At 41.5% G+C, this 23,380-nt stretch overlaps 2 protein-coding genes across 2 annotated transcripts in view; both read left to right on the top strand.

Moving 5' to 3' along the window:
• LOC107744981 (cilia- and flagella-associated protein 46-like) overlaps nt 1-22,691 on the top strand; it is a 26,668-nt gene extending 3,977 nt beyond the window's left edge. Inside the window, exons 5-10 of the mRNA XM_016558818.1 lie at nt 507-642; nt 8,756-8,944; nt 9,676-9,777; nt 10,600-10,779; nt 20,752-20,925; nt 22,524-22,691. Of these exons, the coding sequence (XP_016414304.1) occupies nt 507-642; nt 8,756-8,944; nt 9,676-9,777; nt 10,600-10,779; nt 20,752-20,925; nt 22,524-22,691 (949 nt within the window). The remainder of the gene's footprint in view (nt 1-506; nt 643-8,755; nt 8,945-9,675; nt 9,778-10,599; nt 10,780-20,751; nt 20,926-22,523) is intronic.
• A 137-nt stretch (nt 22,692-22,828) lies between these two features.
• Nucleotides 22,829-23,380, top strand: part of LOC107744972 (cilia- and flagella-associated protein 46-like) — a 23,651-nt gene continuing 23,099 nt past the window's right edge. Inside the window, exon 1 of the mRNA XM_016558807.1 lies at nt 22,829-22,914. Coding sequence (XP_016414293.1) covers nt 22,829-22,914 — 86 coding nt within the window. The remainder of the gene's footprint in view (nt 22,915-23,380) is intronic.

Genomic DNA, 23,380 nt, shown 5'->3' with positions numbered 1-23,380 from the left:
ACTTAGGTGAACACGCCAACACACTCAGGTGAACACACTCAGGTGAACACGCAAACACACTCAGGTGAACACGCAAACACACTCAGGTGAACACGCCAACACACTCAGGTGATCACACTCAGGGGACCACACTCAGGGGAACACGCAAACACACTCAGGTGAACATGCAAACACAGTCAGGTGAACAACATGAAAAACACACACACACAACGTGAAAAATATTAAAAATTTTAATTATTCCAAACTTTTGACTGGTTGTGTGTATTTTTCGTATTTTTCTTGTGACTTTGGGGTCAAATATGACTTGGAGATCTTCATGACCTATTTTAATCACCTTTCAGCTTTTTGCACTGTAATGCTCCTCTTGTGTGACAAATTAGTTGTTAAAGCCACAAAATCCCATGTGCACTCATTTAATTCCATGTCTCTCAGTTATAAGAGTAATTTCCCTGAAGTGAATACATGCTGCTGGAATCAGATGTGTGATTTTTGTCTCTTTCATCAAGAATCCTGGCTGTTCACTCATCGAGTGCAGAAGAGAAACAGCGCCACCTTCTGGACGCGTTCAGCCTGATGAAGAGTGCTGTCTCTCTTCAGGAGCAAGTTCTCACTGATGTCCTCAATGTTCTTCCACCTCATGAGGTACGAGATGTTTTTAATGATCACTTCTGTACAGATTTTTTTTAGATTGTCTGTGCTAATTTTGGACAAAAATCTGCAGAATTTATACCAGCGGGAAATAAATGACACACTTCACCTTGACTGTAGCTCAACAGTGTTTAGTTTACACTAGTAATAAATAACTACACGCACACACACACAGTAAAACAATATTATTGTGAAATATTATTCACATTGAAATCTATCTATCTATGCACACACACATTTATACACACAGTAAAACAGTAAATATTGTGAAGTATTATTAAAGTATAAAATAATGATAAAACAATTTAAAATAATTATATAATAATAAATCATTTCTATTCTGTTTTCCATTTTAACATTTTAGAGACACTAATTTTATATTAAAGTAAATTTAAAGTAAAACAGTAATACTGTGTAATATTATTATAATTTAAAACCAATCTAAAATAATTGTCTAAATACAAATTGTTCTAAAAATAGGCATAATTTTGTCATATAAAATATCTCTGTTCTATTATATATTTATTTTATTTTAAAAATATTAATATTTGAAATAATATTAAAACAATTTAAAATAATTGTCTAAATACAAAAAATATTCTATACATGTTTTAAATATTTTTTATTCCGTTTTTTTTTTCATTCTGTTTCTATGTTGTTTTCTATTTTAATATATTTTGGAGACTTTGCGTATTCATTTGAATGTCTCAATTATCTCTCAGAAGCGTGTGACATGAATTTCCTCCACACTTTCGATAATCTCGTTTGTTTGTCGTTTGCCGTTCCTTCGCATGCGCTAATGTGAACTCTAAAGGACAAAACACACACGGTTTGTTTCCAGAGGAACAAACGCGATTAGCAGATGGGAAATGTGATTTGGTGTGGCGTTCGTTAAGCTTGCTGTGACGCGACCCGGTGGTTTTCTGGGCCCTGTCAGGTTCAGCGTGCCAAACAGCACACGGCTCCTCTAAACGACGTGCTAATTCATTTTGCCTCATGCTGCATTATGGATTTTCATTTTCCCAAACGGATTATCTTATTACAAAGCTCTCTGGGTGCTCATATTTATGAAAAGAGGGCAATGAACACGTTGACCAAATGTGGAAATCTGAATTGCTAAAGTAATTAGACTCTTGTGCTGTTTGCACTTCTTCCATTTGAAGAATTAGTTCATGCTAAAATAGTCTGTCGTCATTTATTCACCTTCCAAACCTGTCAAACAGAAGCTATTTTGAAGAATCTCCAAGCTGCTCTTTTTCCATACAGTGAAAGCAAACCGTGATCAGAGATGTTCAAGCTCCAAAAACAACAATGAAAAAAGCTCCATAAATATGGATTTCTTCTGGTTTTTGTGTTCCACAGAAGAAAGTCATGACCAATATGGTGAAATTAATTAAATAAATAAATAAATACATATTTTTTTTAAATATACACAAAAATGGCCCAAAAAAAATGTTTGCTAAAATGTTTCAAAATATGTGTGTAAATATATTTTTTGCCAGTATATTTTGGGCTAGTTTTGTATATTTTTTTAAATATATAAAAAATATAAATATAATATATAATGAATATAAATATATATAATATTTGTATATATTTGTATACACATACACACACACACACACACACACAATAATAATCAACCTGCAATAATTAAATGTTAAACAACACAAATATCCTTTATGTATTTAATCCCATTCTATTAACCAATGTCTTTGCTTCTGACCTTCGATGATTCAGTTCAACCATACGAGAGTAACGCAATATTGTAATGCATTACTTTTAAAAGTAACTTTCCCCAACACTGTATGTATATATATATATATATACACACTGAACAAAATTATAAACGCATTTAGTAACGGAGGCTTGGGCTCAGCTGTTAAACTGTCGCACTTTTATTTAAATCTGTGGCAGAAGGATTCAAAAGAGGGCTTTTAAAGACATTCCGTTGTTGTTGTTTATGTATTTACACACTTGTGCCGTCGAACTGTTGTATAAACTCAATATCACACTCGTAGATGTGAGATATGGCTGTATATCGGCACGGCTGTGACTCGGCCGTAGGTAATCACAGTGTGCTATACAGCCATACCTCATGTCTACGAGTGTGATATTGTGTTTATACAACAGTTTGACGGCACAAGTGTGTAAATACATAAGAAACAACAACGGAGTGTCTTTGAAAACCCTCTTTTATGCAGAACTACTTCCTTCTGCCATAGATTTAAATCTAAAGTTGACAGTTTAACAAGTTCGTTTGCCCATATAATCTTAAGGAAATTGTGTGTATTATGATTTCAAGAGGTCTTAAATTTGGGGACGGAAAGACCAGAATTGCGATATGGCTCAATGTGACGATTAAACTTCAAAAGGCTATGATTTCATTAAATAAATATGAGCGCTGCAAAACACGCAGAGCTGTAAATGTGAACCGGTGGATCGATAAGAAGATAATGCATTATAAAAAGCTAAACAATTAAGAGAGTAAAATATATGTTATATGAGCAATATCACACTCGTAGATGTGAGATATGGCTGTATATCGGCACGGCTGTGATTCGGCCGTAGGTAATCACAGCCGTGCCGATATACAGCCATATCTCATGTCTACGAGTGTGATATTGAGTTTATACAACAGTTCGACGGCACAAGTGTGACGTTACTAGTCACTTTAGAACTAGTAACGAAGGAACGTTGAGTTGCTTCATTGAAAGCTAATTGTATTACTGTATTAAAAGCTTGCTGTATTATGTAGAGTATTATGAGAGAGAGATGGACTGAGTGAGTGTGATTACCTGCATCTGCTACAGCATTCATTCTTCAGATCAATCTCATATTCACAATAAACATTAGTTTCAATATCTGCTGAGGAAAGCATTATCTTTGTCGTAACGTTAATATCCTTTCTGATATCATAAAAACAAACAAGCAAGCCCTGTCCAGATTTAAAAAGTAACAAAAAAGTAACGTAATGCATTACTTTCCATAAAAAGTAAATGTCGTAATTAGCAGCATTCATTCTTCAGATCAATCTCATATTCACAATAAACATTAGTTTCAATATCTGCTGAGGAAAGCATTATCTTTGTCGTAACGTTAATATCCTTTCTGATATCAGTGATTTTGCTGCTCAGTGCATTTGTTCGCTGCGTCAAGCTGTTGTTGAAACAAAATACTTCAGTTTATAGCGTTTTTCGGTATAAAAGTCTTTACTGCTGACTCACTCATAAAAACGTCTCTTGTCACCATCTAACATCTGAGAGTGAACGAACGAACGAACGCATACACCCACGTGCGAGCGAGCGATTGTGAAGCATTGCAAACAAGCTGGTTTAATTACAAAAACTGCTAAGTTATCACCTCATTGCTGAGAAATATTGCTATCAAATAGCACACCTACGTTTACACGTGTGCAACAAATTCCGGTCTGTGTCAGATGTGAGCGAAAGATCGGATTTTTTGTGCCAGTGTAAACGCAGCCTAATGGAGGAACAATGTAACTAAAATCACCATCACGAACATGCACCGTTTCTCAATACTAAACACTATTACTAAATACTGTAATTTATATAGAATATTATTTATTGAATAATAATATTTAATAAACAACAACAACAGCCATCATAAAAGTTGCTAGGCAATTCAGTCAAAAGTACAAAGGCAGCGCTCTGATATACAGCATTGAATTTACATAAACATGAGATTTTGCCAAAACTATCTTCTCTGGAACAAATAATAGACTAATGAGACCAAAGAAAACTGTTAGATTTACCCATAACGAATTATATCTCATGTGTAACCACCACAGAGACATCAGAGCCAGCGGTAAATTCCAGAAGATCTGGCTGAGGTGAGGCGCTCTCTCTGTGGGTTCATGAGCGATGAATGGCCGCTGACGCTCTGGAGCTCACACGTCGAAGCAAATTTTCAAATATACGTTATCTTTATTAACAAACTGCATATTTGAACTATAAACAAGTACATTCTCGCCTGAAAACCTCTTAAAACTACATTCCGTGACACAAAAACAGTAATATTTATAAAATGATACTGGATTTGGGCGTCCGCCGTGACACTCGCTGTAAGAAGTACCGCAAGCGGAGGGATACGATTACAAACTGTAAAACGGCTGTTGGAGGTCTGATATCACTCTAATATTGCACTGTTATCAGCCAATCAGATTCGAGGACCAGAAAGAACTGTTGTATATATATATATATGTATATGTATATGTATATGTGTGTGTATACAAATATATATAATATTATTTATATGATCATATAAAAAATAGTTTTCTTGCCTCTGAAATGCATTTTAAAATATATTTTGTTATGTGAAGGTTGACACTAAATATATTTTCAATTTCAAAAGTATATTTCATTGAGCTTCACTGTTTACAACATATATTTAGCATATATTTAAAATATATTTTGGCCCAAAACAAATTGCTGTATGGCAAGTAAATGATCGTTTTTGGTGAATTATCCCTTCAAATGCACCGAAGTGCTGTTTGTTTGCAGGTATTCGTCTGTTGGATCCTGCATAAATCAGAAAACAGCTGATTTAATGCCTGCAGTGGAAATTAATTCTTCTTTTACACTGATCCTCCACCTACAGCAGATGGAGCTGCCACCCTGAAAGACAATAAATCTAACCGAGACCATGCCGAGAAATTGTTCACTCAAATATATTTCAGAGAGAATGTTTGGCTTCTATATTCACTTTTGTATAATATGTCAAATATGGTTATTCTGTCAAGCCCCTCAATTTTTCTTCAATAATTTGAAACCTTCTTAAAGAGATAGTTCACCCAAAAATGAAAATTCTGTCATTAATTACTCACACTCGTGTCGTTCCAAACCCGTAAGACCTTCGCTCATCTTCGGAACACAAATTAAGATATTTTTGATGAAATCCGAGAGCTCTCTAACCCTTCATAGACAGCAAGGATTCGAACACGATCAACGCACAGAAACGTAGCAAGGACATCGGTTAAATAGTCCGTGTGACATCAGCGGTTCAACCGTAATTTTACAAAGCTACAAGAATACTTTTTGTGCGCAAACAATAATAACATAATTTATTCAGCAGCTCTTCTCCTCGAGTTACCGTCTTCCAACATTTTGGAGAGTGTCCCAGAACGTAATCAATGTAATCAGTGCTCTTTATGTTCAGTAGACAGCGTGCGCATGCTGAACGTAAACATCACTCATTACGTTGAAACCATTAAACTGAGATAAAATTACAAAACATATTAAACATATTTTACATTTCTAGCTGCCAAAGCAACATTTTTTCATGCTCATTTAGTTTGACTTTATGTACTAAAATAACCAAAACTAAAGTAGTACTAAATTAAAATTATTATAGCAATAAATTAAAATATTAAATAATATATAATTTATTTATTAAAAATATAGATACAACATTAAAATGTAAAGATAGTATTTTTAAAATAATAAAAATATAAAAAATATCTAGACATTTAAAAAAACATTAATTAAAAACAACTAAAATTACTAAAATTAAAGAAATTAATTATATATAACATACATATATATATAATATATTCATGTCTGTCCTTTCATGAATATTTTGGAGCGATTAAATTGAATGGCATCAGAAGTGTTTTCCGGTTCACTGAGGTGCTTCTGACGGTCATCACATCATTCATTTGTGAGCAGGTCGCTCCTGTAAGACCTTGTTGTCGGGTCATTTCCTGTTTTCACTCCTGTTTTTCCTGTTTTTGTGAGTGTGAGAGTGTGAGAGTGTGTGTGTGTGTGAGAGTGTGTGTGTGTGTGCGTGTGTGTGTGTGTTTGTGTGTGAGAGAGACAGCGTGTGAATGTGAGAGTGTGTGTGTGTGTGTGTGTGCGCGCGTATGTGTGTGCGTGTGTGTGTGTGTGTGTGAGAGCGAGAGTGTGTGCGTGTGCGTGTGTGTGAGAAGCACTTTCACTGACTCTGGTTTCTATACGCTTTTTCACATTCCCGATTTAAGAGTGCAAACAAATGACTTCAATTTCATAAGACATTTCAGGTGGTGTACGGATGGGTGAATCGATCCTGAAGTATCAATATATCGATACTGATAGTATAATAATACTGAAAGTATCGATACTCAAATAAAAAATATCGATAGGATAAACTATTTTCCTACTCGTCTGAACGCACGCAAATGTTGCAAGAAAGAACCAATCGATCACGTAGAGCGTTCACTCACTTCTGACAGTGCATTCAAACAGGGCTGCGTTTCCCAAAAGTACTGTATCTTTTGGGAACGGCAGCCCAAAACAATGCTTATCAGAGGACAGAAAAAACATATGTTTGAGTTATTTCACAATAAACAAATTGAAATGGTAGCTTACATAGTTTGAGCAATTACATGTATTTAAATTTAGCGTTAAACGTTCATATTGATCATGTTCTATTCTGTAATGTTAATATAAATCATACACTGTCAGAATAAAAAGGCTGTATTTTATGCATGCAACAGCCTGTCACTGCAGTCGCTTATGAAAATAAACCATGGTTTTACTAAAGTGACCGTAGTTCAACTGTAGAATTTGTAGATTTCCATGGTTACCAGGAAACATATTTTAATTATAACCTAATAAGTTGCAGTTAAAGCATATTGAATGTTAAAATGCATTTCAAATATAAAGTTAAGTGGGTACCATTAACCATTTTACTCTTAGTAATTTAATAATTGAATAAATTTCATAATTGATAAAGTTCAGTTTAGAAGTATCGGTATCGATATCGACGATACTTGCCTTTAAAAGTATCGGTATCGTATCGAAAACAAAATAAGTGGTATCGCCCATCCCTAAGGTGGTGTAAACATGTTCTTGAATGTTAAAATGCATTTCAAATATAAAGTTAAGTGGGTACCATTAACCATTTTACTCTTAGTAATTTAATAATTGAATAAATTTCATAATTGATAAAGTTCAGTTTAGAAGTATCAGTATCGGTATCGATATCGACGATACTTGCCTTTAAAAGTATCGGTATCGTATCGAAAACAAGATAAGTGGTATCGCCCATCCCTAAGGTGGTGTAAACATGTTCTTTATAAATTCATGTTCTTGGTCTTAATTGGAGGGATTCATCAGTGTCTGTTACTCAAAAAAATTATGTTTGTTGTAATTTTCATCAGAATGTAATAACTAGATTTTTAGCTGCTGCTGTCCATGATGCAGCCGTTGACGAGTAAATACTCTTCAGATCTGACTTCATTCTGATAAGAAACACACTTAACATTGTTGTTTCCACTTGTATTAATATGTCAGGTTGAACTCTGATTCATATCGACTTTAACGATCAGCAGAACCCAGAAAACAATGGATGTTGATTGAGAGTCAGGATTTAATGAGGGCTGCTGTCAAACCAAAGCAGATCAGAATGAAGATTACTGCTAGAATAAACTACAAAAAGCACAATATTATGCTAAAATAAACATGAAATGAAGTTTGTGTCCTATTTTACTGACCTAATGTGACCAGTTCTGAGTGAACCTGGGTTTAAATTACAGTTTAACAGATATTCACATAGAAAACAGCTGTTTTACATTGTAATAATATTTCAGAATTTTTACTGTATTTTTTTATCAAATAAATGCAGCCTCGGTGAGCAAGAGAGACTTCTTTCAAAAACATTTTTAAAAAAAATTTGAACAGTTCTGTATATTCACTAAACACAGGTCTGAGAAGATTTTAAGAAGAAATGCCCAGTTAATATCTAATTTTCTCTTAAAATCAAAAGAAAATAATAGAAACATTACATTTGAAAGAAAAAAAAAACATACATTTTATTTTATAAGATTTTTGTTGTTGTTTTGTTGCATTGTGTTAGTTAATATACTAAAGAAAATCATCCTGTGTGGACACAATTATTTTAATTTTTTTTATATCAATTAAATTCACTACAAAATAATACCAGGACTTCATGTGCTTTATATGTGCTTTACAATTCTAAATAATATTTCAGTACTTTTTGCATTATTTTGTCATTTTGAATCAGAGTGGCCCTAAAACAGGCTTCATATTCTTTATGAAAACATATCTTCCACATCATATTCCAGCAGTGTCTTGTCCTCTGTGCTCAGGACTGGTCTGCTGTGGGCCGGTCTCTGGCTCAGGAGGTTTTGACTCACCTCACAGCTGTCAGTTCGCTCTCGCCGGACTGTGTGGAGACCAGGGCTCGCTCCCTCGGCATGATAGGAAGGTGCCTGAGGATTTTAGCTCAGCAGAGAGACCCGCTGTACCCCTCCGCACTGTGGACCGAGCCCGACACGGTAAAATGACCTGAGAAATCTCATGGAAAGTTTGCAAGTGAATATACAAAGTTCTAGTTATGCATTACTCTATGATGTTTTATAAGCATCAAATGCACATGTGCAAAAGTGACTCTTTTGAGTCACTTCTTTTCAATGAATCAGTTGCATCGCTGCACAGATTGATCTGAATGATTCTTAAGCAAATTGGTTTGAATCAAAACAATTGTTTAAAATTCGTTTTCATTAATCCCAAATGCATATGTGCAAAAGCAGCATTGTAATGTCCAATTTGTGCACGATTTACTCTTTGAGTCGCTTCTTTTCAGTGAGTCAGTTGAATTGCTTCACAGATCAATCTAAATGATTCTTAAGCAAATTGGGTTGAACGATAGTTTAAAGTAATCACAAATGACTAGAAATGTCAGGAAAAAGTCATGGACCATTGATGGGAACCTTCTGTTATTTGTCATAATGATATAAAAAAATAATTCTGTCTTTAAAAATGACAGCCTCACATGCAGCAGCATCATTATGTACTGTTATTAAGATAGTTTGAAAAGAAAATAAGCAGACGTTTAAGTCACAGTATAGATTTTCTTTCTCCTCCACCTGTTTAAACTCTATTGAACGTCATTAAACTCTGCATTTGGGGCTAATTTACTTCGGCTCCATTAATTCACCCTGCTGAAGAAGCTTTTCTCCAGACTGCATTGATTCACAGAGACTCAATATGAGCACTGTTCTATCAGGACCAGGAGAGAGAGCAAAACCAGGAAGATAATGAAGACCAACAAGTGAAGATGAATGAAACCGAGAAGAAACAATACGCTGGCAAACGTGCAGAGCTGCAGGTACATCAACACACACACTTTTATCATAATGAGGCCATATCATAGACTTTATACACATACACTAGTATAGATTTAATATACTGTAATTCATTATGACTGCAGTCTCAAACACTATTGCACATATTAAACATTTATTTAATTTATGAGTCATTTTCTCCTTTGAGGATCCACCAAACTCACTTGTGGAGAACATCTTGTCTGTTAATAAGGCCAAAAATCCCTCTAGCAAGTTTTTAGTTTTAAATACAACATTTTTAGAAATAGCAGTATATTCTTAAGTCTACTTATGCAAAAGTGCCTCTTTTGAGTCACTTCTTTTTAATGAATCAGTTGAATCGCTGCACAAATCGATCTGAGTGATTGATCAAAACAGTTGTTTAAAATTCATATTTAGGAAGCACAAATGCATATGTGCAAAAGTTGCATTGTAATGTCCAATTTGTGCCTGATTCGCTCTTTTGAGTCGCTTCTTTTCAATGAATCAGTTGAATTGGTGCATAAATCGATCTGAATGATTCTTACACAAATTGGTTTGGATCAAATGATTGTTCAAAATCTTTATCCAATAATCGCAAATGCATATGTGCAAAAATTAAACTATATCTACTTATGAATCACTTGATGCTTTTGGGAATCCAAAAGAGGATTCGTCAGATTTTAGCCGTTCCGTCTGTAAAGTTTAAGTTTGGCTCCAGTGAGAAGCAGTGAAAACTTTGGAAGTGCAGACCTGTAGTTTTGTGTCTGTTCTTATGTTTACTCTCGGTGTGTGTGTGTGTGTGTGTGTGTGTGTATGTGTCTGTGTGTGTGTGTGTGTGTTTTCAGAGCGAGCGGAGGGCAGCGCAGCGGCTGTTGGCTCAGGCCTGTGAAACTCTCTCTCAGGCTGTGAGTCTGAGTCTTCAGCATGACCTTCCTCATCTTCTTCCTCGCATCTGCACAGATCTGCTGGAGTGTCACGGTCAGTTCGACCCCGGCGCCAGCGGACAGTACCTCGCCCTGCTGCAGGTACTGCATCTGACTGCACTTTCACTATTCACTATTCAAGTACCATAAATGTGTATGTTTTTTTATGGTTTAATGGTTTTAATTTTATTTAACTATAATATATTTTTTTCTTCTTTTAACTTTATTTTGGTTTTTATTTTTTTATTTAAAATTTTTTTTTCATTTATGTCTTTTAGTATATTTTCTGCCGACCGGCTTAACAATAGTGGCCTATGGCCATGTGAGCCCGGGCTACCACGCCGAGCAGCTTAACAATAGTGGCCTATGGCTATGTGAGCCTTGGCTACCACGCCAACCGGCTTATCAATAGAGGCCTATGGCTATGTGAGCCTTGGCTACCACGCCAACCGGCTTATCAATAGAGGCCTATGGCTATGTGAGCCTTGGCTACCACGCCAACCGGCTTATCAATAGAGGCCTATGGCTATGTGAGCCTTGGCTACCACGCCAACCGGCTTATCAATAGAGGCCTATGGCTATGTGAGCCTTGGCTACCACGCCAACCGGCTTATCAATAGAGGCCTATGGCTATGTGAGCCTTGGCTACCACGCCAACCGGCTTATCAATAGAGGCCTATGGCTATGTGAGCCTTGGCTACCACGCCAACCGGCTTATCAATAGAGGCCTATGGCTATGTGAGCCTTGGCTACCACGCCAACCGGCTTATCAATAGAGGCCTATGGCTATGTGAGCCTTGGCTACCACGCCAACCGGCTTATCAATAGAGGCCTATGGCTATGTGAGCCTTGGCTACCACGCCAACCGGCTTATCAATAGAGGCCTATGGCTATGTGAGCCTTGGCTACCACGCCAACCGGCTTATCAATAGAGGCCTATGGCTATGTGAGCCTTGGCTACCACGCCAACCGGCTTATCAATAGAGGCCTATGGCTATGTGAGCCTTGGCTACCACGCCAACCGGCTTATCAATAGAGGCCTATGGCTATGTGAGCCTTGGCTACCACGCCAACCGGCTTATCAATAGAGGCCTATGGCTATGTGAGCCTTGGCTACCACGCCAACCGGCTTATCAATAGAGGCCTATGGCTATGTGAGCCTTGGCTACCACGCCAACCGGCTTATCAATAGAGGCCTATGGCTATGTGAGCCTTGGCTACCACGCCAACCGGCTTATCAATAGAGGCCTATGGCTATGTGAGCCTTGGCTACCACGCCAACCGGCTTATCAATAGAGGCCTATGGCTATGTGAGCCTTGGCTACCACGCCAACCGGCTTATCAATAGAGGCCTATGGCTATGTGAGCCTTGGCTACCACGCCAACCGGCTTATCAATAGAGGCCTATGGCTATGTGAGCCTTGGCTACCACGCCAACCGGCTTATCAATAGAGGCCTATGGCTATGTGAGCCTTGGCTACCACGCCAACCGGCTTATCAATAGAGGCCTATGGCTATGTGAGCCTTGGCTACCACGCCAACCGGCTTATCAATAGAGGCCTATGGCTATGTGAGCCTTGGCTACCACGCCAACCGGCTTATCAATAGAGGCCTATGGCTATGTGAGCCTTGGCTACCACGCCAACCGGCTTATCAATAGAGGCCTATGGCTATGTGAGCCTTGGCTACCACGCCAACCGGCTTATCAATAGAGGCCTATGGCTATGTGAGCCTTGGCTACCACGCCAACCGGCTTATCAATAGAGGCCTATGGCTATGTGAGCCTTGGCTACCACGCCAACCGGCTTATCAATAGAGGCCTATGGCTATGTGAGCCTTGGCTACCACGCCAACCGGCTTATCAATAGAGGCCTATGGCTATGTGAGCCTTGGCTACCACGCCAACCGGCTTATCAATAGAGGCCTATGGCTATGTGAGCCTTGGCTACCACGCCAACCGGCTTATCAATAGAGGCCTATGGCTATGTGAGCCTTGGCTACCACGCCAACCGGCTTATCAATAGAGGCCTATGGCTATGTGAGCCTTGGCTACCACGCCAACCGGCTTATCAATAGAGGCCTATGGCTATGTGAGCCTTGGCTACCACGCCAACCGGCTTATCAATAGAGGCCTATGGCTATGTGAGCCTTGGCTACCACGCCAACCGGCTTATCAATAGAGGCCTATGGCTATGTGAGCCTTGGCTACCACGCCAACCGGCTTATCAATAGAGGCCTATGGCTATGTGAGCCTTGGCTACCACGCCAACCGGCTTATCAATAGAGGCCTATGGCTATGTGAGCCTTGGCTACCACGCCAACCGGCTTATCAATAGAGGCCTATGGCTATGTGAGCCTTGGCTACCACGCCAACCGGCTTATCAATAGAGGCCTATGGCTATGTGAGCCTTGGCTACCACGCCAACCGGCTTATCAATAGAGGCCTATGGCTATGTGAGCCTTGGCTACCACGCCAACCGGCTTATCAATAGAGGCCTATGGCTATGTGAGCCTTGGCTACCACGCCGACATGCTTAACAATAGTGGCCTATGACTATGTGAGCCCGGGCTACCACGCCGACCGGCTTAACAATAGAAGCCTATGGCTATGTGAGCCCGGACTACCACGCTGACCGGCTTAACAATAGTGGCCTATGGCTATGTGAGCCTTGGCTACCACGCCAACCGGCTTAACAATAGAGGCCTATGGCTATGTGAGCCCGGGCTACCACGCCGACCGGCTTAACAATAGAGGCCTATGGCTATGTGAGCCCGGGCTACCACGCCGACCGGCTTAACAATAGAGGCCTATGGCTATGTGAGCCCGGGCTACCACGCCGACCGGCTTAACAATAGAGGCCTATGGCTATGTGAGCCCGGGCTACCACGCCGACCGGCTTAACAATAGAGGCCTATGGCTATGTGAGCCCGGGCTACCACGCCGACCGGCTTAACAATAGAGGCCTATGGCTATGTGAGCCCGGGCTACCACGCCGACCGGCTTAACAATAGAGGCCTATGGCTATGTGAGCCCGGGCTACCACGCCGACCGGCTTAACAATAGAGGCCTATGGCTATGTGAGCCCGGGCTACCACGCCGACCGGCTTAACAATAGAGGCCTATGGCTATGTGAGCCCGGGCTACCACGCCGACCGGCTTAACAATAGAGGCCTATGGCTATGTGAGCCCGGGCTACCACGCCGACCGGCTTAACAATAGAGGCCTATGGCTATGTGAGCCCGGGCTACCACGCCGACCGGCTTAACAATAGAGGCCTATGGCTATGTGAGCCCGGGCTACCACGCCGACCGGCTTAACAATAGAGGCCTATGGCTATGTGAGCCCGGGCTACCACGCCGACCGGCTTAACAATAGAGGCCTATGGCTATGTGAGCCCGGGCTACCACGCCGACCGGCTTAACAATAGAGGCCTATGGCTATGTGAGCCCGGGCTACCACGCCGACCGGCTTAACAATAGAGGCCTATGGCTATGTGAGCCCGGGCTACCACGCCGACCGGCTTAACAATAGAGGCCTATGGCTATGTGAGCCCGGGCTACCACGCCGACCGGCTTAACAATAGAGGCCTATGGCTATGTGAGCCCGGGCTACCACGCCGACCGGCTTAACAATAGAGGCCTATGGCTATGTGAGCCCGGGCTACCACGCCGACCGGCTTAACAATAGAGGCCTATGGCTATGTGAGCCCGGGCTACCACGCCGACCGGCTTAACAATAGAGGCCTATGGCTATGTGAGCCCGGGCTACCACGCCGACCGGCTTAACAATAGAGGCCTATGGCTATGTGAGCCCGGGCTACCACGCCGACCGGCTTAACAATAGAGGCCTATGGCTATGTGAGCCCGGGCTACCACGCCGACCGGCTTAACAATAGAGGCCTATGGCTATGTGAGCCCGGGCTACCACGCCGACCGGCTTAACAATAGAGGCCTATGGCTATGTGAGCCCGGGCTACCACGCCGACCGGCTTAACAATAGAGGCCTATGGCTATGTGAGCCCGGGCTACCACGCCGACCGGCTTAACAATAGAGGCCTATGGCTATGTGAGCCCGGGCTACCACGCCGACCGGCTTAACAATAGAGGCCTATGGCTATGTGAGCCCGGGCTACCACGCCGACCGGCTTAACAATAGAGGCCTATGGCTATGTGAGCCCGGGCTACCACGCCGACCGGCTTAACAATAGAGGCCTATGGCTATGTGAGCCCGGGCTACCACGCCGACCGGCTTAACAATAGAGGCCTATGGCTATGTGAGCCCGGGCTACCACGCCGACCGGCTTAACAATAGAGGCCTATGGCTATGTGAGCCCGGGCTACCACGCCGACCGGCTTAACAATAGAGGCCTATGGCTATGTGAGCCCGGGCTACCACGCCGACCGGCTTAACAATAGAGGCCTATGGCTATGTGAGCCCGGGCTACCACGCCGACCGGCTTAACAATAGAGGCCTATGGCTATGTGAGCCCGGGCTACCACGCCGACCGGCTTAACAATAGAGGCCTATGGCTATGTGAGCCCGGGCTACCACGCCGACCGGCTTAACAATAGAGGCCTATGGCTATGTGAGCCCGGGCTACCACGCCGACCGGCTTAACAATAGAGGCCTATGGCTATGTGAGCCCGGGCTACCACGCCGACCGGCTTAACAATAGAGGCCTATGGCTATGTGAGCCCGGGCTACCACGCCGACCGGCTTAACAATAGAGGCCTATGGCTATGTGAGCCCGGGCTACCACGCCGACCGGCTTAACAATAGAGGCCTATGGCTATGTGAGCCCGGGCTACCACGCCGACCGGCTTAACAATAGAGGCCTATGGCTATGTGAGCCCGGGCTACCACGCCGACCGGCTTAACAATAGAGGCCTATGGCTATGTGAGCCCGGGCTACCACGCCGACCGGCTTAACAATAGAGGCCTATGGCTATGTGAGCCCGGGCTACCACGCCGACCGGCTTAACAATAGAGGCCTATGGCTATGTGAGCCCGGGCTACCACGCCGACCGGCTTAACAATAGAGGCCTATGGCTATGTGAGCCCGGGCTACCACGCCGACCGGCTTAACAATAGAGGCCTATGGCTATGTGAGCCCGGGCTACCACGCCGACCGGCTTAACAATAGAGGCCTATGGCTATGTGAGCCCGGGCTACCACGCCGACCGGCTTAACAATAGAGGCCTATGGCTATGTGAGCCCGGGCTACCACGCCGACCGGCTTAACAATAGAGGCCTATGGCTATGTGAGCCCGGGCTACCACGCCGACCGGCTTAACAATAGAGGCCTATGGCTATGTGAGCCCGGGCTACCACGCCGACCGGCTTAACAATAGAGGCCTATGGCTATGTGAGCCCGGGCTACCACGCCGACCGGCTTAACAATAGAGGCCTATGGCTATGTGAGCCCGGGCTACCACGCCGACCGGCTTAACAATAGAGGCCTATGGCTATGTGAGCCCGGGCTACCACGCCGACCGGCTTAACAATAGAGGCCTATGGCTATGTGAGCCCGGGCTACCACGCCGACCGGCTTAACAATAGAGGCCTATGGCTATGTGAGCCCGGGCTACCACGCCGACCGGCTTAACAATAGAGGCCTATGGCTATGTGAGCCCGGGCTACCACGCCGACCGGCTTAACAATAGAGGCCTATGGCTATGTGAGCCCGGGCTACCACGCCGACCGGCTTAACAATAGAGGCCTATGGCTATGTGAGCCCGGGCTACCACGCCGACCGGCTTAACAATAGAGGCCTATGGCTATGTGAGCCCGGGCTACCACGCCGACCGGCTTAACAATAGAGGCCTATGGCTATGTGAGCCCGGGCTACCACGCCGACCGGCTTAACAATAGAGGCCTATGGCTATGTGAGCCCGGGCTACCACGCCGACCGGCTTAACAATAGAGGCCTATGGCTATGTGAGCCCGGGCTACCACGCCGACCGGCTTAACAATAGAGGCCTATGGCTATGTGAGCCCGGGCTACCACGCCGACCGGCTTAACAATAGAGGCCTATGGCTATGTGAGCCCGGGCTACCACGCCGACCGGCTTAACAATAGAGGCCTATGGCTATGTGAGCCCGGGCTACCACGCCGACCGGCTTAACAATAGAGGCCTATGGCTATGTGAGCCCGGGCTACCACGCCGACCGGCTTAACAATAGAGGCCTATGGCTATGTGAGCCCGGGCTACCACGCCGACCGGCTTAACAATAGAGGCCTATGGCTATGTGAGCCCGGGCTACCACGCCGACCGGCTTAACAATAGAGGCCTATGGCTATGTGAGCCCGGGCTACCACGCCGACCGGCTTAACAATAGAGGCCTATGGCTATGTGAGCCCGGGCTACCACGCCGACCGGCTTAACAATAGAGGCCTATGGCTATGTGAGCCCGGGCTACCACGCCGACCGGCTTAACAATAGAGGCCTATGGCTATGTGAGCCCGGGCTACCACGCCGACCGGCTTAACAATAGAGGCCTATGGCTATGTGAGCCCGGGCTACCACGCCGACCGGCTTAACAATAGAGGCCTATGGCTATGTGAGCCCGGGCTACCACGCCGACCGGCTTAACAATAGAGGCCTATGGCTATGTGAGCCCGGGCTACCACGCCGAGCAGCTTAACAATAGTGGCCTATGGCTATGTGAGCCTGGGCTACCACGCCGACAGGCTTAATAATAGTGGCCCTATGGCCATGTGAGCCCGGGCTACCACGCCGGCCGGCTTAACACTAGTGGCTTATGACTATGTGCGCCTGGGCTACCACGCCGACCGGTTTAACTCTAATTAGACGCGCACTATGTGTAATGTTCACAGTGTTAACAAGAATATGCATTGCAATCTGATAGATAAGACCCCCGCACCCACCTGAGCAAATATCATATGTTATTCATTTGATACCTGTCATTAATATAACAATATTGTCTAATTGTATAGAGCCATTAGGAGCTATAAAAGTGCATGCTTCTGATGCTGCATGCAGCTGAAATCGACCACACACTCAGTACAGCTAATAAAACATCAGCCCTAGATTTAAACTAACGTGACATTGAGATTACGCCACTGAATATAGCGAACCCCGGTTGGAATGCATACTCAAGAATGCTTATTATATTTAACCTGTTTTCATGTATGTTACCCTCTGTGTGTCCTCAGAGCGATTACATGCTCTAGACTGCGTTTGCTCCAGCTGTATAAACACAGATGCTAAATGCTGCTGCTAATATGCTTAAAGGGGTCATATGATGTTGCTAAAAATAATAAGAGAAAGGAACAATTGAAATCACATCATATGACCCCTTTAATATTTCGCTCCTGCATACGATGCAAACTGCTAACATGACACTTATTTTAGCCTTGTTTATGGTTGCTCATTTTTTATTTAAATTTGGCAAACCACGCAATATACACAGCGATATGGATCTTAGATGTTGATTTCAGTTGTTTCTAAAATGCACTACTACTGCTACAGCAAACACTTAGCCAAGTATTTGAATGTTGAGCAGCGAGCTCATTGGCTACCGATACAGGAGAGAACCAATCGGCTGTGACGTGATGATGATGTCATATTGAGTTACACCTATCGGACTGCGCGTTCTAGAGTTTCATGGCAGAACTTTGTATCTTGTATATATTTTATATCAGTTAATGTTTATTTTATTGCAAGAATGATTGATTTTATTAATTTTATTCATTCATTCATTCATTTTTGTGGTTTTAGTTTAGTTTTAGTAATTGTAAATACCCTTCAGCCGAATTGTATTTTTAAAGGAATAATTCACCCAGAAATGTACTTTCATCATTTACTCACCCTTATGTTGTTCCAAAACTCATATGGCTTTCTTTATTCTTTCAAAACACAAAAAAATATGTAATATAAATAAAAATCCATATAATGACTAATCTCCAAAAAACAAACAAACAAAAACACTTTCTGTTCCACTGCAACAAAAGTGTCATAACAGCTTTTTGCATTATATGAGGAACAAACTCAAAGTCATTATGGACTGATAATATTCCCCTTCTTTCAAATCTAATCCTGCATATTCAAGGTCAGATAAAAGACACGCAAGAACCAGTGACTTTTTGTATTAAACCTGCCACAACATCTTGACATCTTGGCTTAAATAAGTGAAAATCTCAGTGAGATTTCAGAGCTGCGATCTGAGAGTGAGTAAATTATGACAGAAGTGTCATTTATCGGTGAACTGTCCCTTTAAACGTAAATGCTCTTGTTCTTTGTGTGACCTGCATGTACATACAGTATATGTGACCCGTGCTGGCAAAATGAGACGGAATGAGCAAACTTTCGAAAATGACTTCACATTCTCCATTAAAATACCTTCAAAATTATATATGGAATCTAACAAAAAATGACTGAGCTACAACCGTTTGAAGACGATAGAGTCAGCAGCTGATTTTGAGTAAAATTGAGAAAGTTTTTTGTAGATTCCAAAGCAAAACCACCAAGCAACGTTGCATATTTTCTTTCAATTAATTTCTTAATAATAATTACCAAATTATTAATCACAATAGAGCTATTTTTTAGCGAGTGATTCTGTCTTTTCTTTTAATGTTTGATTATCATTGAGACAGATCTAAATTAAGACCTAATGTAAAACATGGATCTAATATGATGTTACACATCAGATTTTCCCCAACCATTAACTAAACGCTCATGTAAGACATAACAGATTATGTTTGTGTGAATCTCGCCAAGACATATTTCACAATAATGTACTTTATAATGAGATCGCGCGCTCGCGGAGAGATGCATCTTATGCACGCGCTTTGCAAATATTAGTCAGTGTGATCGTTTTGTTTTCCTCAGCATGGGTTTGAAAATCATATTCCACTGTTTTGGACTCATGTCATCGAGAATTCGATATGAATATTCACAAAGCTTGAATGCTGCGCTTTGCAACAATAGACCTACAACTTGAGAAGCAGCAGCAGTCGTCCAGAAAACTCCCACACTCCTCTCAGAAAACGTACAACTAAAGATGTCATTGTAGATGTTTAAGTAGTATTTGGAGCAGTGTGATTGCTGACTTGTGTACTTACATTATCCCAAATGTTTCGAAGAATGTTTAAATCCAGCGAAATAAGCAATTTTAACTAGTGACACGGAGCGTGTCCATAGTGTCATTGTGTCGCCTGCTAATGACGTCATAACCCCTCGATTTCCGTATGATAAAACAGCGCTGCTTTACCCCACATACGCACGACCGGAAGCAGCGGAAGCGCTCGACTGTGGCATAATAAAAGCTCCGCTTCTTTCCAGCCGTGTGTCGCGCTCGTTCAGCGCCTTGTTTCGCTTCGACGGCTTTCAGCCTCACCCTGCTTCATTCTACTACGTTAATAAATCATTAGCTCATCCATGAACATGATTTCTGCCCGAGTCCCGTCGGATTGCATCGGCTGTGGGGATGAAGACCACAACTCCCATGATTCCACACTCAGTCACGGCATCATCTAACTACGCCTTTGTCTCTTTGTTTGTTTTGAATACGCGCCCTCTAGTGGTGAAAATTACATATTGTGCTTTTAATGAACTAATTTTTGTGAAAACCTCAAATTCGACCAAAACTGACATTTTCACTTCTTTTGCCTGTAGTTATATGTATGTGTCCCTGCAGCACAAAACCATTTTATGCCAAAAATCATTAGGATATTAGGTAAAGATCATGTTCCATGAAGATATTTTGTAAATGTCCTATCGTAAATACATCAAAACTTCATTTGGACAACTTTAAAGGTGATTTTCTCAATATTTAGATTTTTTTGCACCCTCAGATTCCAGATTTTCAAATAGTTGTATCTCAGCCAAATATTGTCCTATCCTAACAAACCATACATCAATGGAAAGCTTATTTATGTGATGTATAAATGATGTATAAATCTCAATTTCAAAAAATTGACCCTTATGTCTGGTTTTGTGGTCCAGTGTCACATGTGTGTGATGTTCATATGTTTGTGAGAATGTAGAGTTCTGGTGACTGTGTTTGAGCGGATGATTATTACTCACTAGACTGGTGTGATCTGATCTCAGAGCGGCGTGTGCTGTGCTGAGATGTCGTCTGTCCTGCACTCGATCTGCTCCAGTGTCGGTGAGTCTCAGACCTGTGCTCTGCTGAACCTGCGGAGGAAGCTGCTCTCTTCACAGGGTCACAGACCCAGCGGCGCTCTGACAGCAGTGAACCAAGAGCTCAGCGCTCTCTCCAAGGTACTGCGCTGACAGCCTGTTAATGACATACACCTCCTCAGAGCGTTCAGACACTGCACTTTCCATTCAAATGTGTGAGAACAGGTCCGTGAGCATGTTATGCACCTCGTTTTGTGCATATGAATGTGCATGTGCATGTGATTTTTGCCTTTTGCTGGGTACTAAAGTTGAAGTTTGTGGTTTCCAGGATTCTACCATAAAAAATAGAGTGGAAACATTTTAAGTTTACAGATTGAACTTAAACTTGCAGAATATAATATAATATAGCATGCAAGCTAGCTAGATTATTTATATAGCACATTTCATACACAATTCAAAGTGCTTTACAAAAACAATTTAAAATAATCCAAAAATAAAAGTAACAAATGCAAAGAATAAAAAAGATTAAAATTTGATTTAAAATGTATTAAAACAGTTAAGAATAAAAAGAAAATATAATATAATATAGTGTTTATGTAAGTTGAGATAAATACTAATATATAAAAGATGCATGATTTCATACAAATACAAAAAAATGAAACACCATCATGATAACACACACGGCATGCAATAAACATTAATTTAATATAATATAACATCACATATTACATAAGATTCTGATGTACATAACTGATAAGAAAAACTATTTCAACGAAAAACCATCCAATGTGAACTGACAGATCTGGAAATGTAAATTAATGTTTTTCACTGTAAATTATAAGATGACTAGTTCTTTTTCACTTCCAAAAACTGTAAAATTACATGAAATGTCACCATAGATCTATTAGTTTTTAACATTTACATTTATGCATTTAGTAGACGCTTTTATCCAAAGCAACTTAAGTCAATTACAAAAAGATTTTCACCATATAGAGTAATGGAACTTGCCTTTAACCTTGCCTTTAACCTAACTTTTTTAACTTCTTTGACTGTTAAAATTACTGTGTTTTCATAAAGCAAAAACATGAGTGAGCTAAACATCACAGAATGACTCAGAATTAAACATGGAAGCAACTCTCAGTTTAGTGGTTTTGCATTAATAAAAGTTGAAGATGGTGTGTTTTCATTTATTATTATTTATACAAAACTGAATAATTCCTCATGCTTAAAGGTCTAGTCGTGTGTGTAGTATTCTTACGTTTGGCTATAAACCAATCACATGTCAGAGAAAACATATTCTTTGTTCCTATTGGATATAGTGCTTGTCAGTACAGTTTATGCAAATTAGCCAAAGAAGGTTGGGTTGTGTTCTTGCTGCTGAGGAGTTGGCACTCATGTTATGTACATAGCTGATAAGAGTTTAATACATTCTTCATGTTAATCTAGAACCTCCTTATACACTTCATGAGCACAACAGTGTGTCGCTCGTTTATAGTCCTTCAGACTGCACATATTCATTTACATTTATTCTTTTAGCTTTTATCCAAAGTGACTTACAAGTGAAGAAACGCAGTCACAAGTGATTCTTCCTGAGAAACGTTCAGAGGAGAACAGAGATGAAGTGAGAAGGAGAGTGGTTTGCGTTTAGACAGAATGGTTTTGTGAGGGTTCTGCTTTATCGAGAGCAGCGTCTCTAGACAGAGCAGATCCACGCCTCATGTGTTTGATCACACTTTCAGGCCTTCACTCACCTGACCATAAACCCAAACCACCTGAGAATTCTGGGAGAAATGCCACCCGACTTCAAGATCCTGCTGCTCCAACACTCGGAGGACAGGTGGGATGGACTCAACTCTATTATAGAAATATACATTCATGCATTCGGCACATGCTTTTATCCAAAGTGACTTACGCTGCATTCAAGTTCATGCATTCCCTGGGAATCGAACCCATGACCTTGCTGTTGCTAGCGCCATGCTCGACATTCTATTCTATTCTGCTTTAAGCTATTAAATTCAAGTTTATTTGTATAGCGCTTTTCACAATGACCATAAACCCAAACCACCTGAGAATTCTGGGAGAAATGCCACCCGACTTCAAGATCCTGCTGCTCCAACACTCGGAGGACAGGTGGGATGGACTCAACTCTATTATAGAAATATACATTCATGCATTCGGCACATGCTTTTATCCAAAGTGACTTACGCTGCATTCAAGTTCATGCATTCCCTGGGAATCGAACCCATGACCTTGCTGTTGCTAGCGCCATGCTCTACATTCTATTCTATTCTATTCTGCTTTAAGCTGTTCAATTCAAGTTTATTCGTATAGTGCTTTTCACGATACAAGTCGTTGCAAAGCAGCTTTACAGAAAATTAAGTTATTCTCATCTGCTCTGTTCTGTTGTATTTTATTTGCTCTGTTCTACTCTGCTTTATTTACTCTTTTCATTCCTTTTATTCTATTCTATTCTGTTCTATTCTATTTTTCTGTTCTACTTTATTCTCATCTTCTCTGTTCTGTTGTATTTGCTCTGTTCTACTCTGCTCTGTTCTGTTTTTCTCTTTTTATTCTATTCTATTCTGTTCTAATCAGT

The sequence above is a fragment of the Sinocyclocheilus rhinocerous genome, unplaced genomic scaffold (assembly GCF_001515625.1).
Source record: "Sinocyclocheilus rhinocerous isolate Xijiao unplaced genomic scaffold, SAMN03320098_v1.1 scaffold881, whole genome shotgun sequence".
In the NCBI taxonomy this organism is placed as follows: domain Eukaryota; kingdom Metazoa; phylum Chordata; class Actinopteri; order Cypriniformes; family Cyprinidae; genus Sinocyclocheilus; species Sinocyclocheilus rhinocerous.
This window is presented reverse-complemented; position numbering and strand designations above follow the sequence as displayed.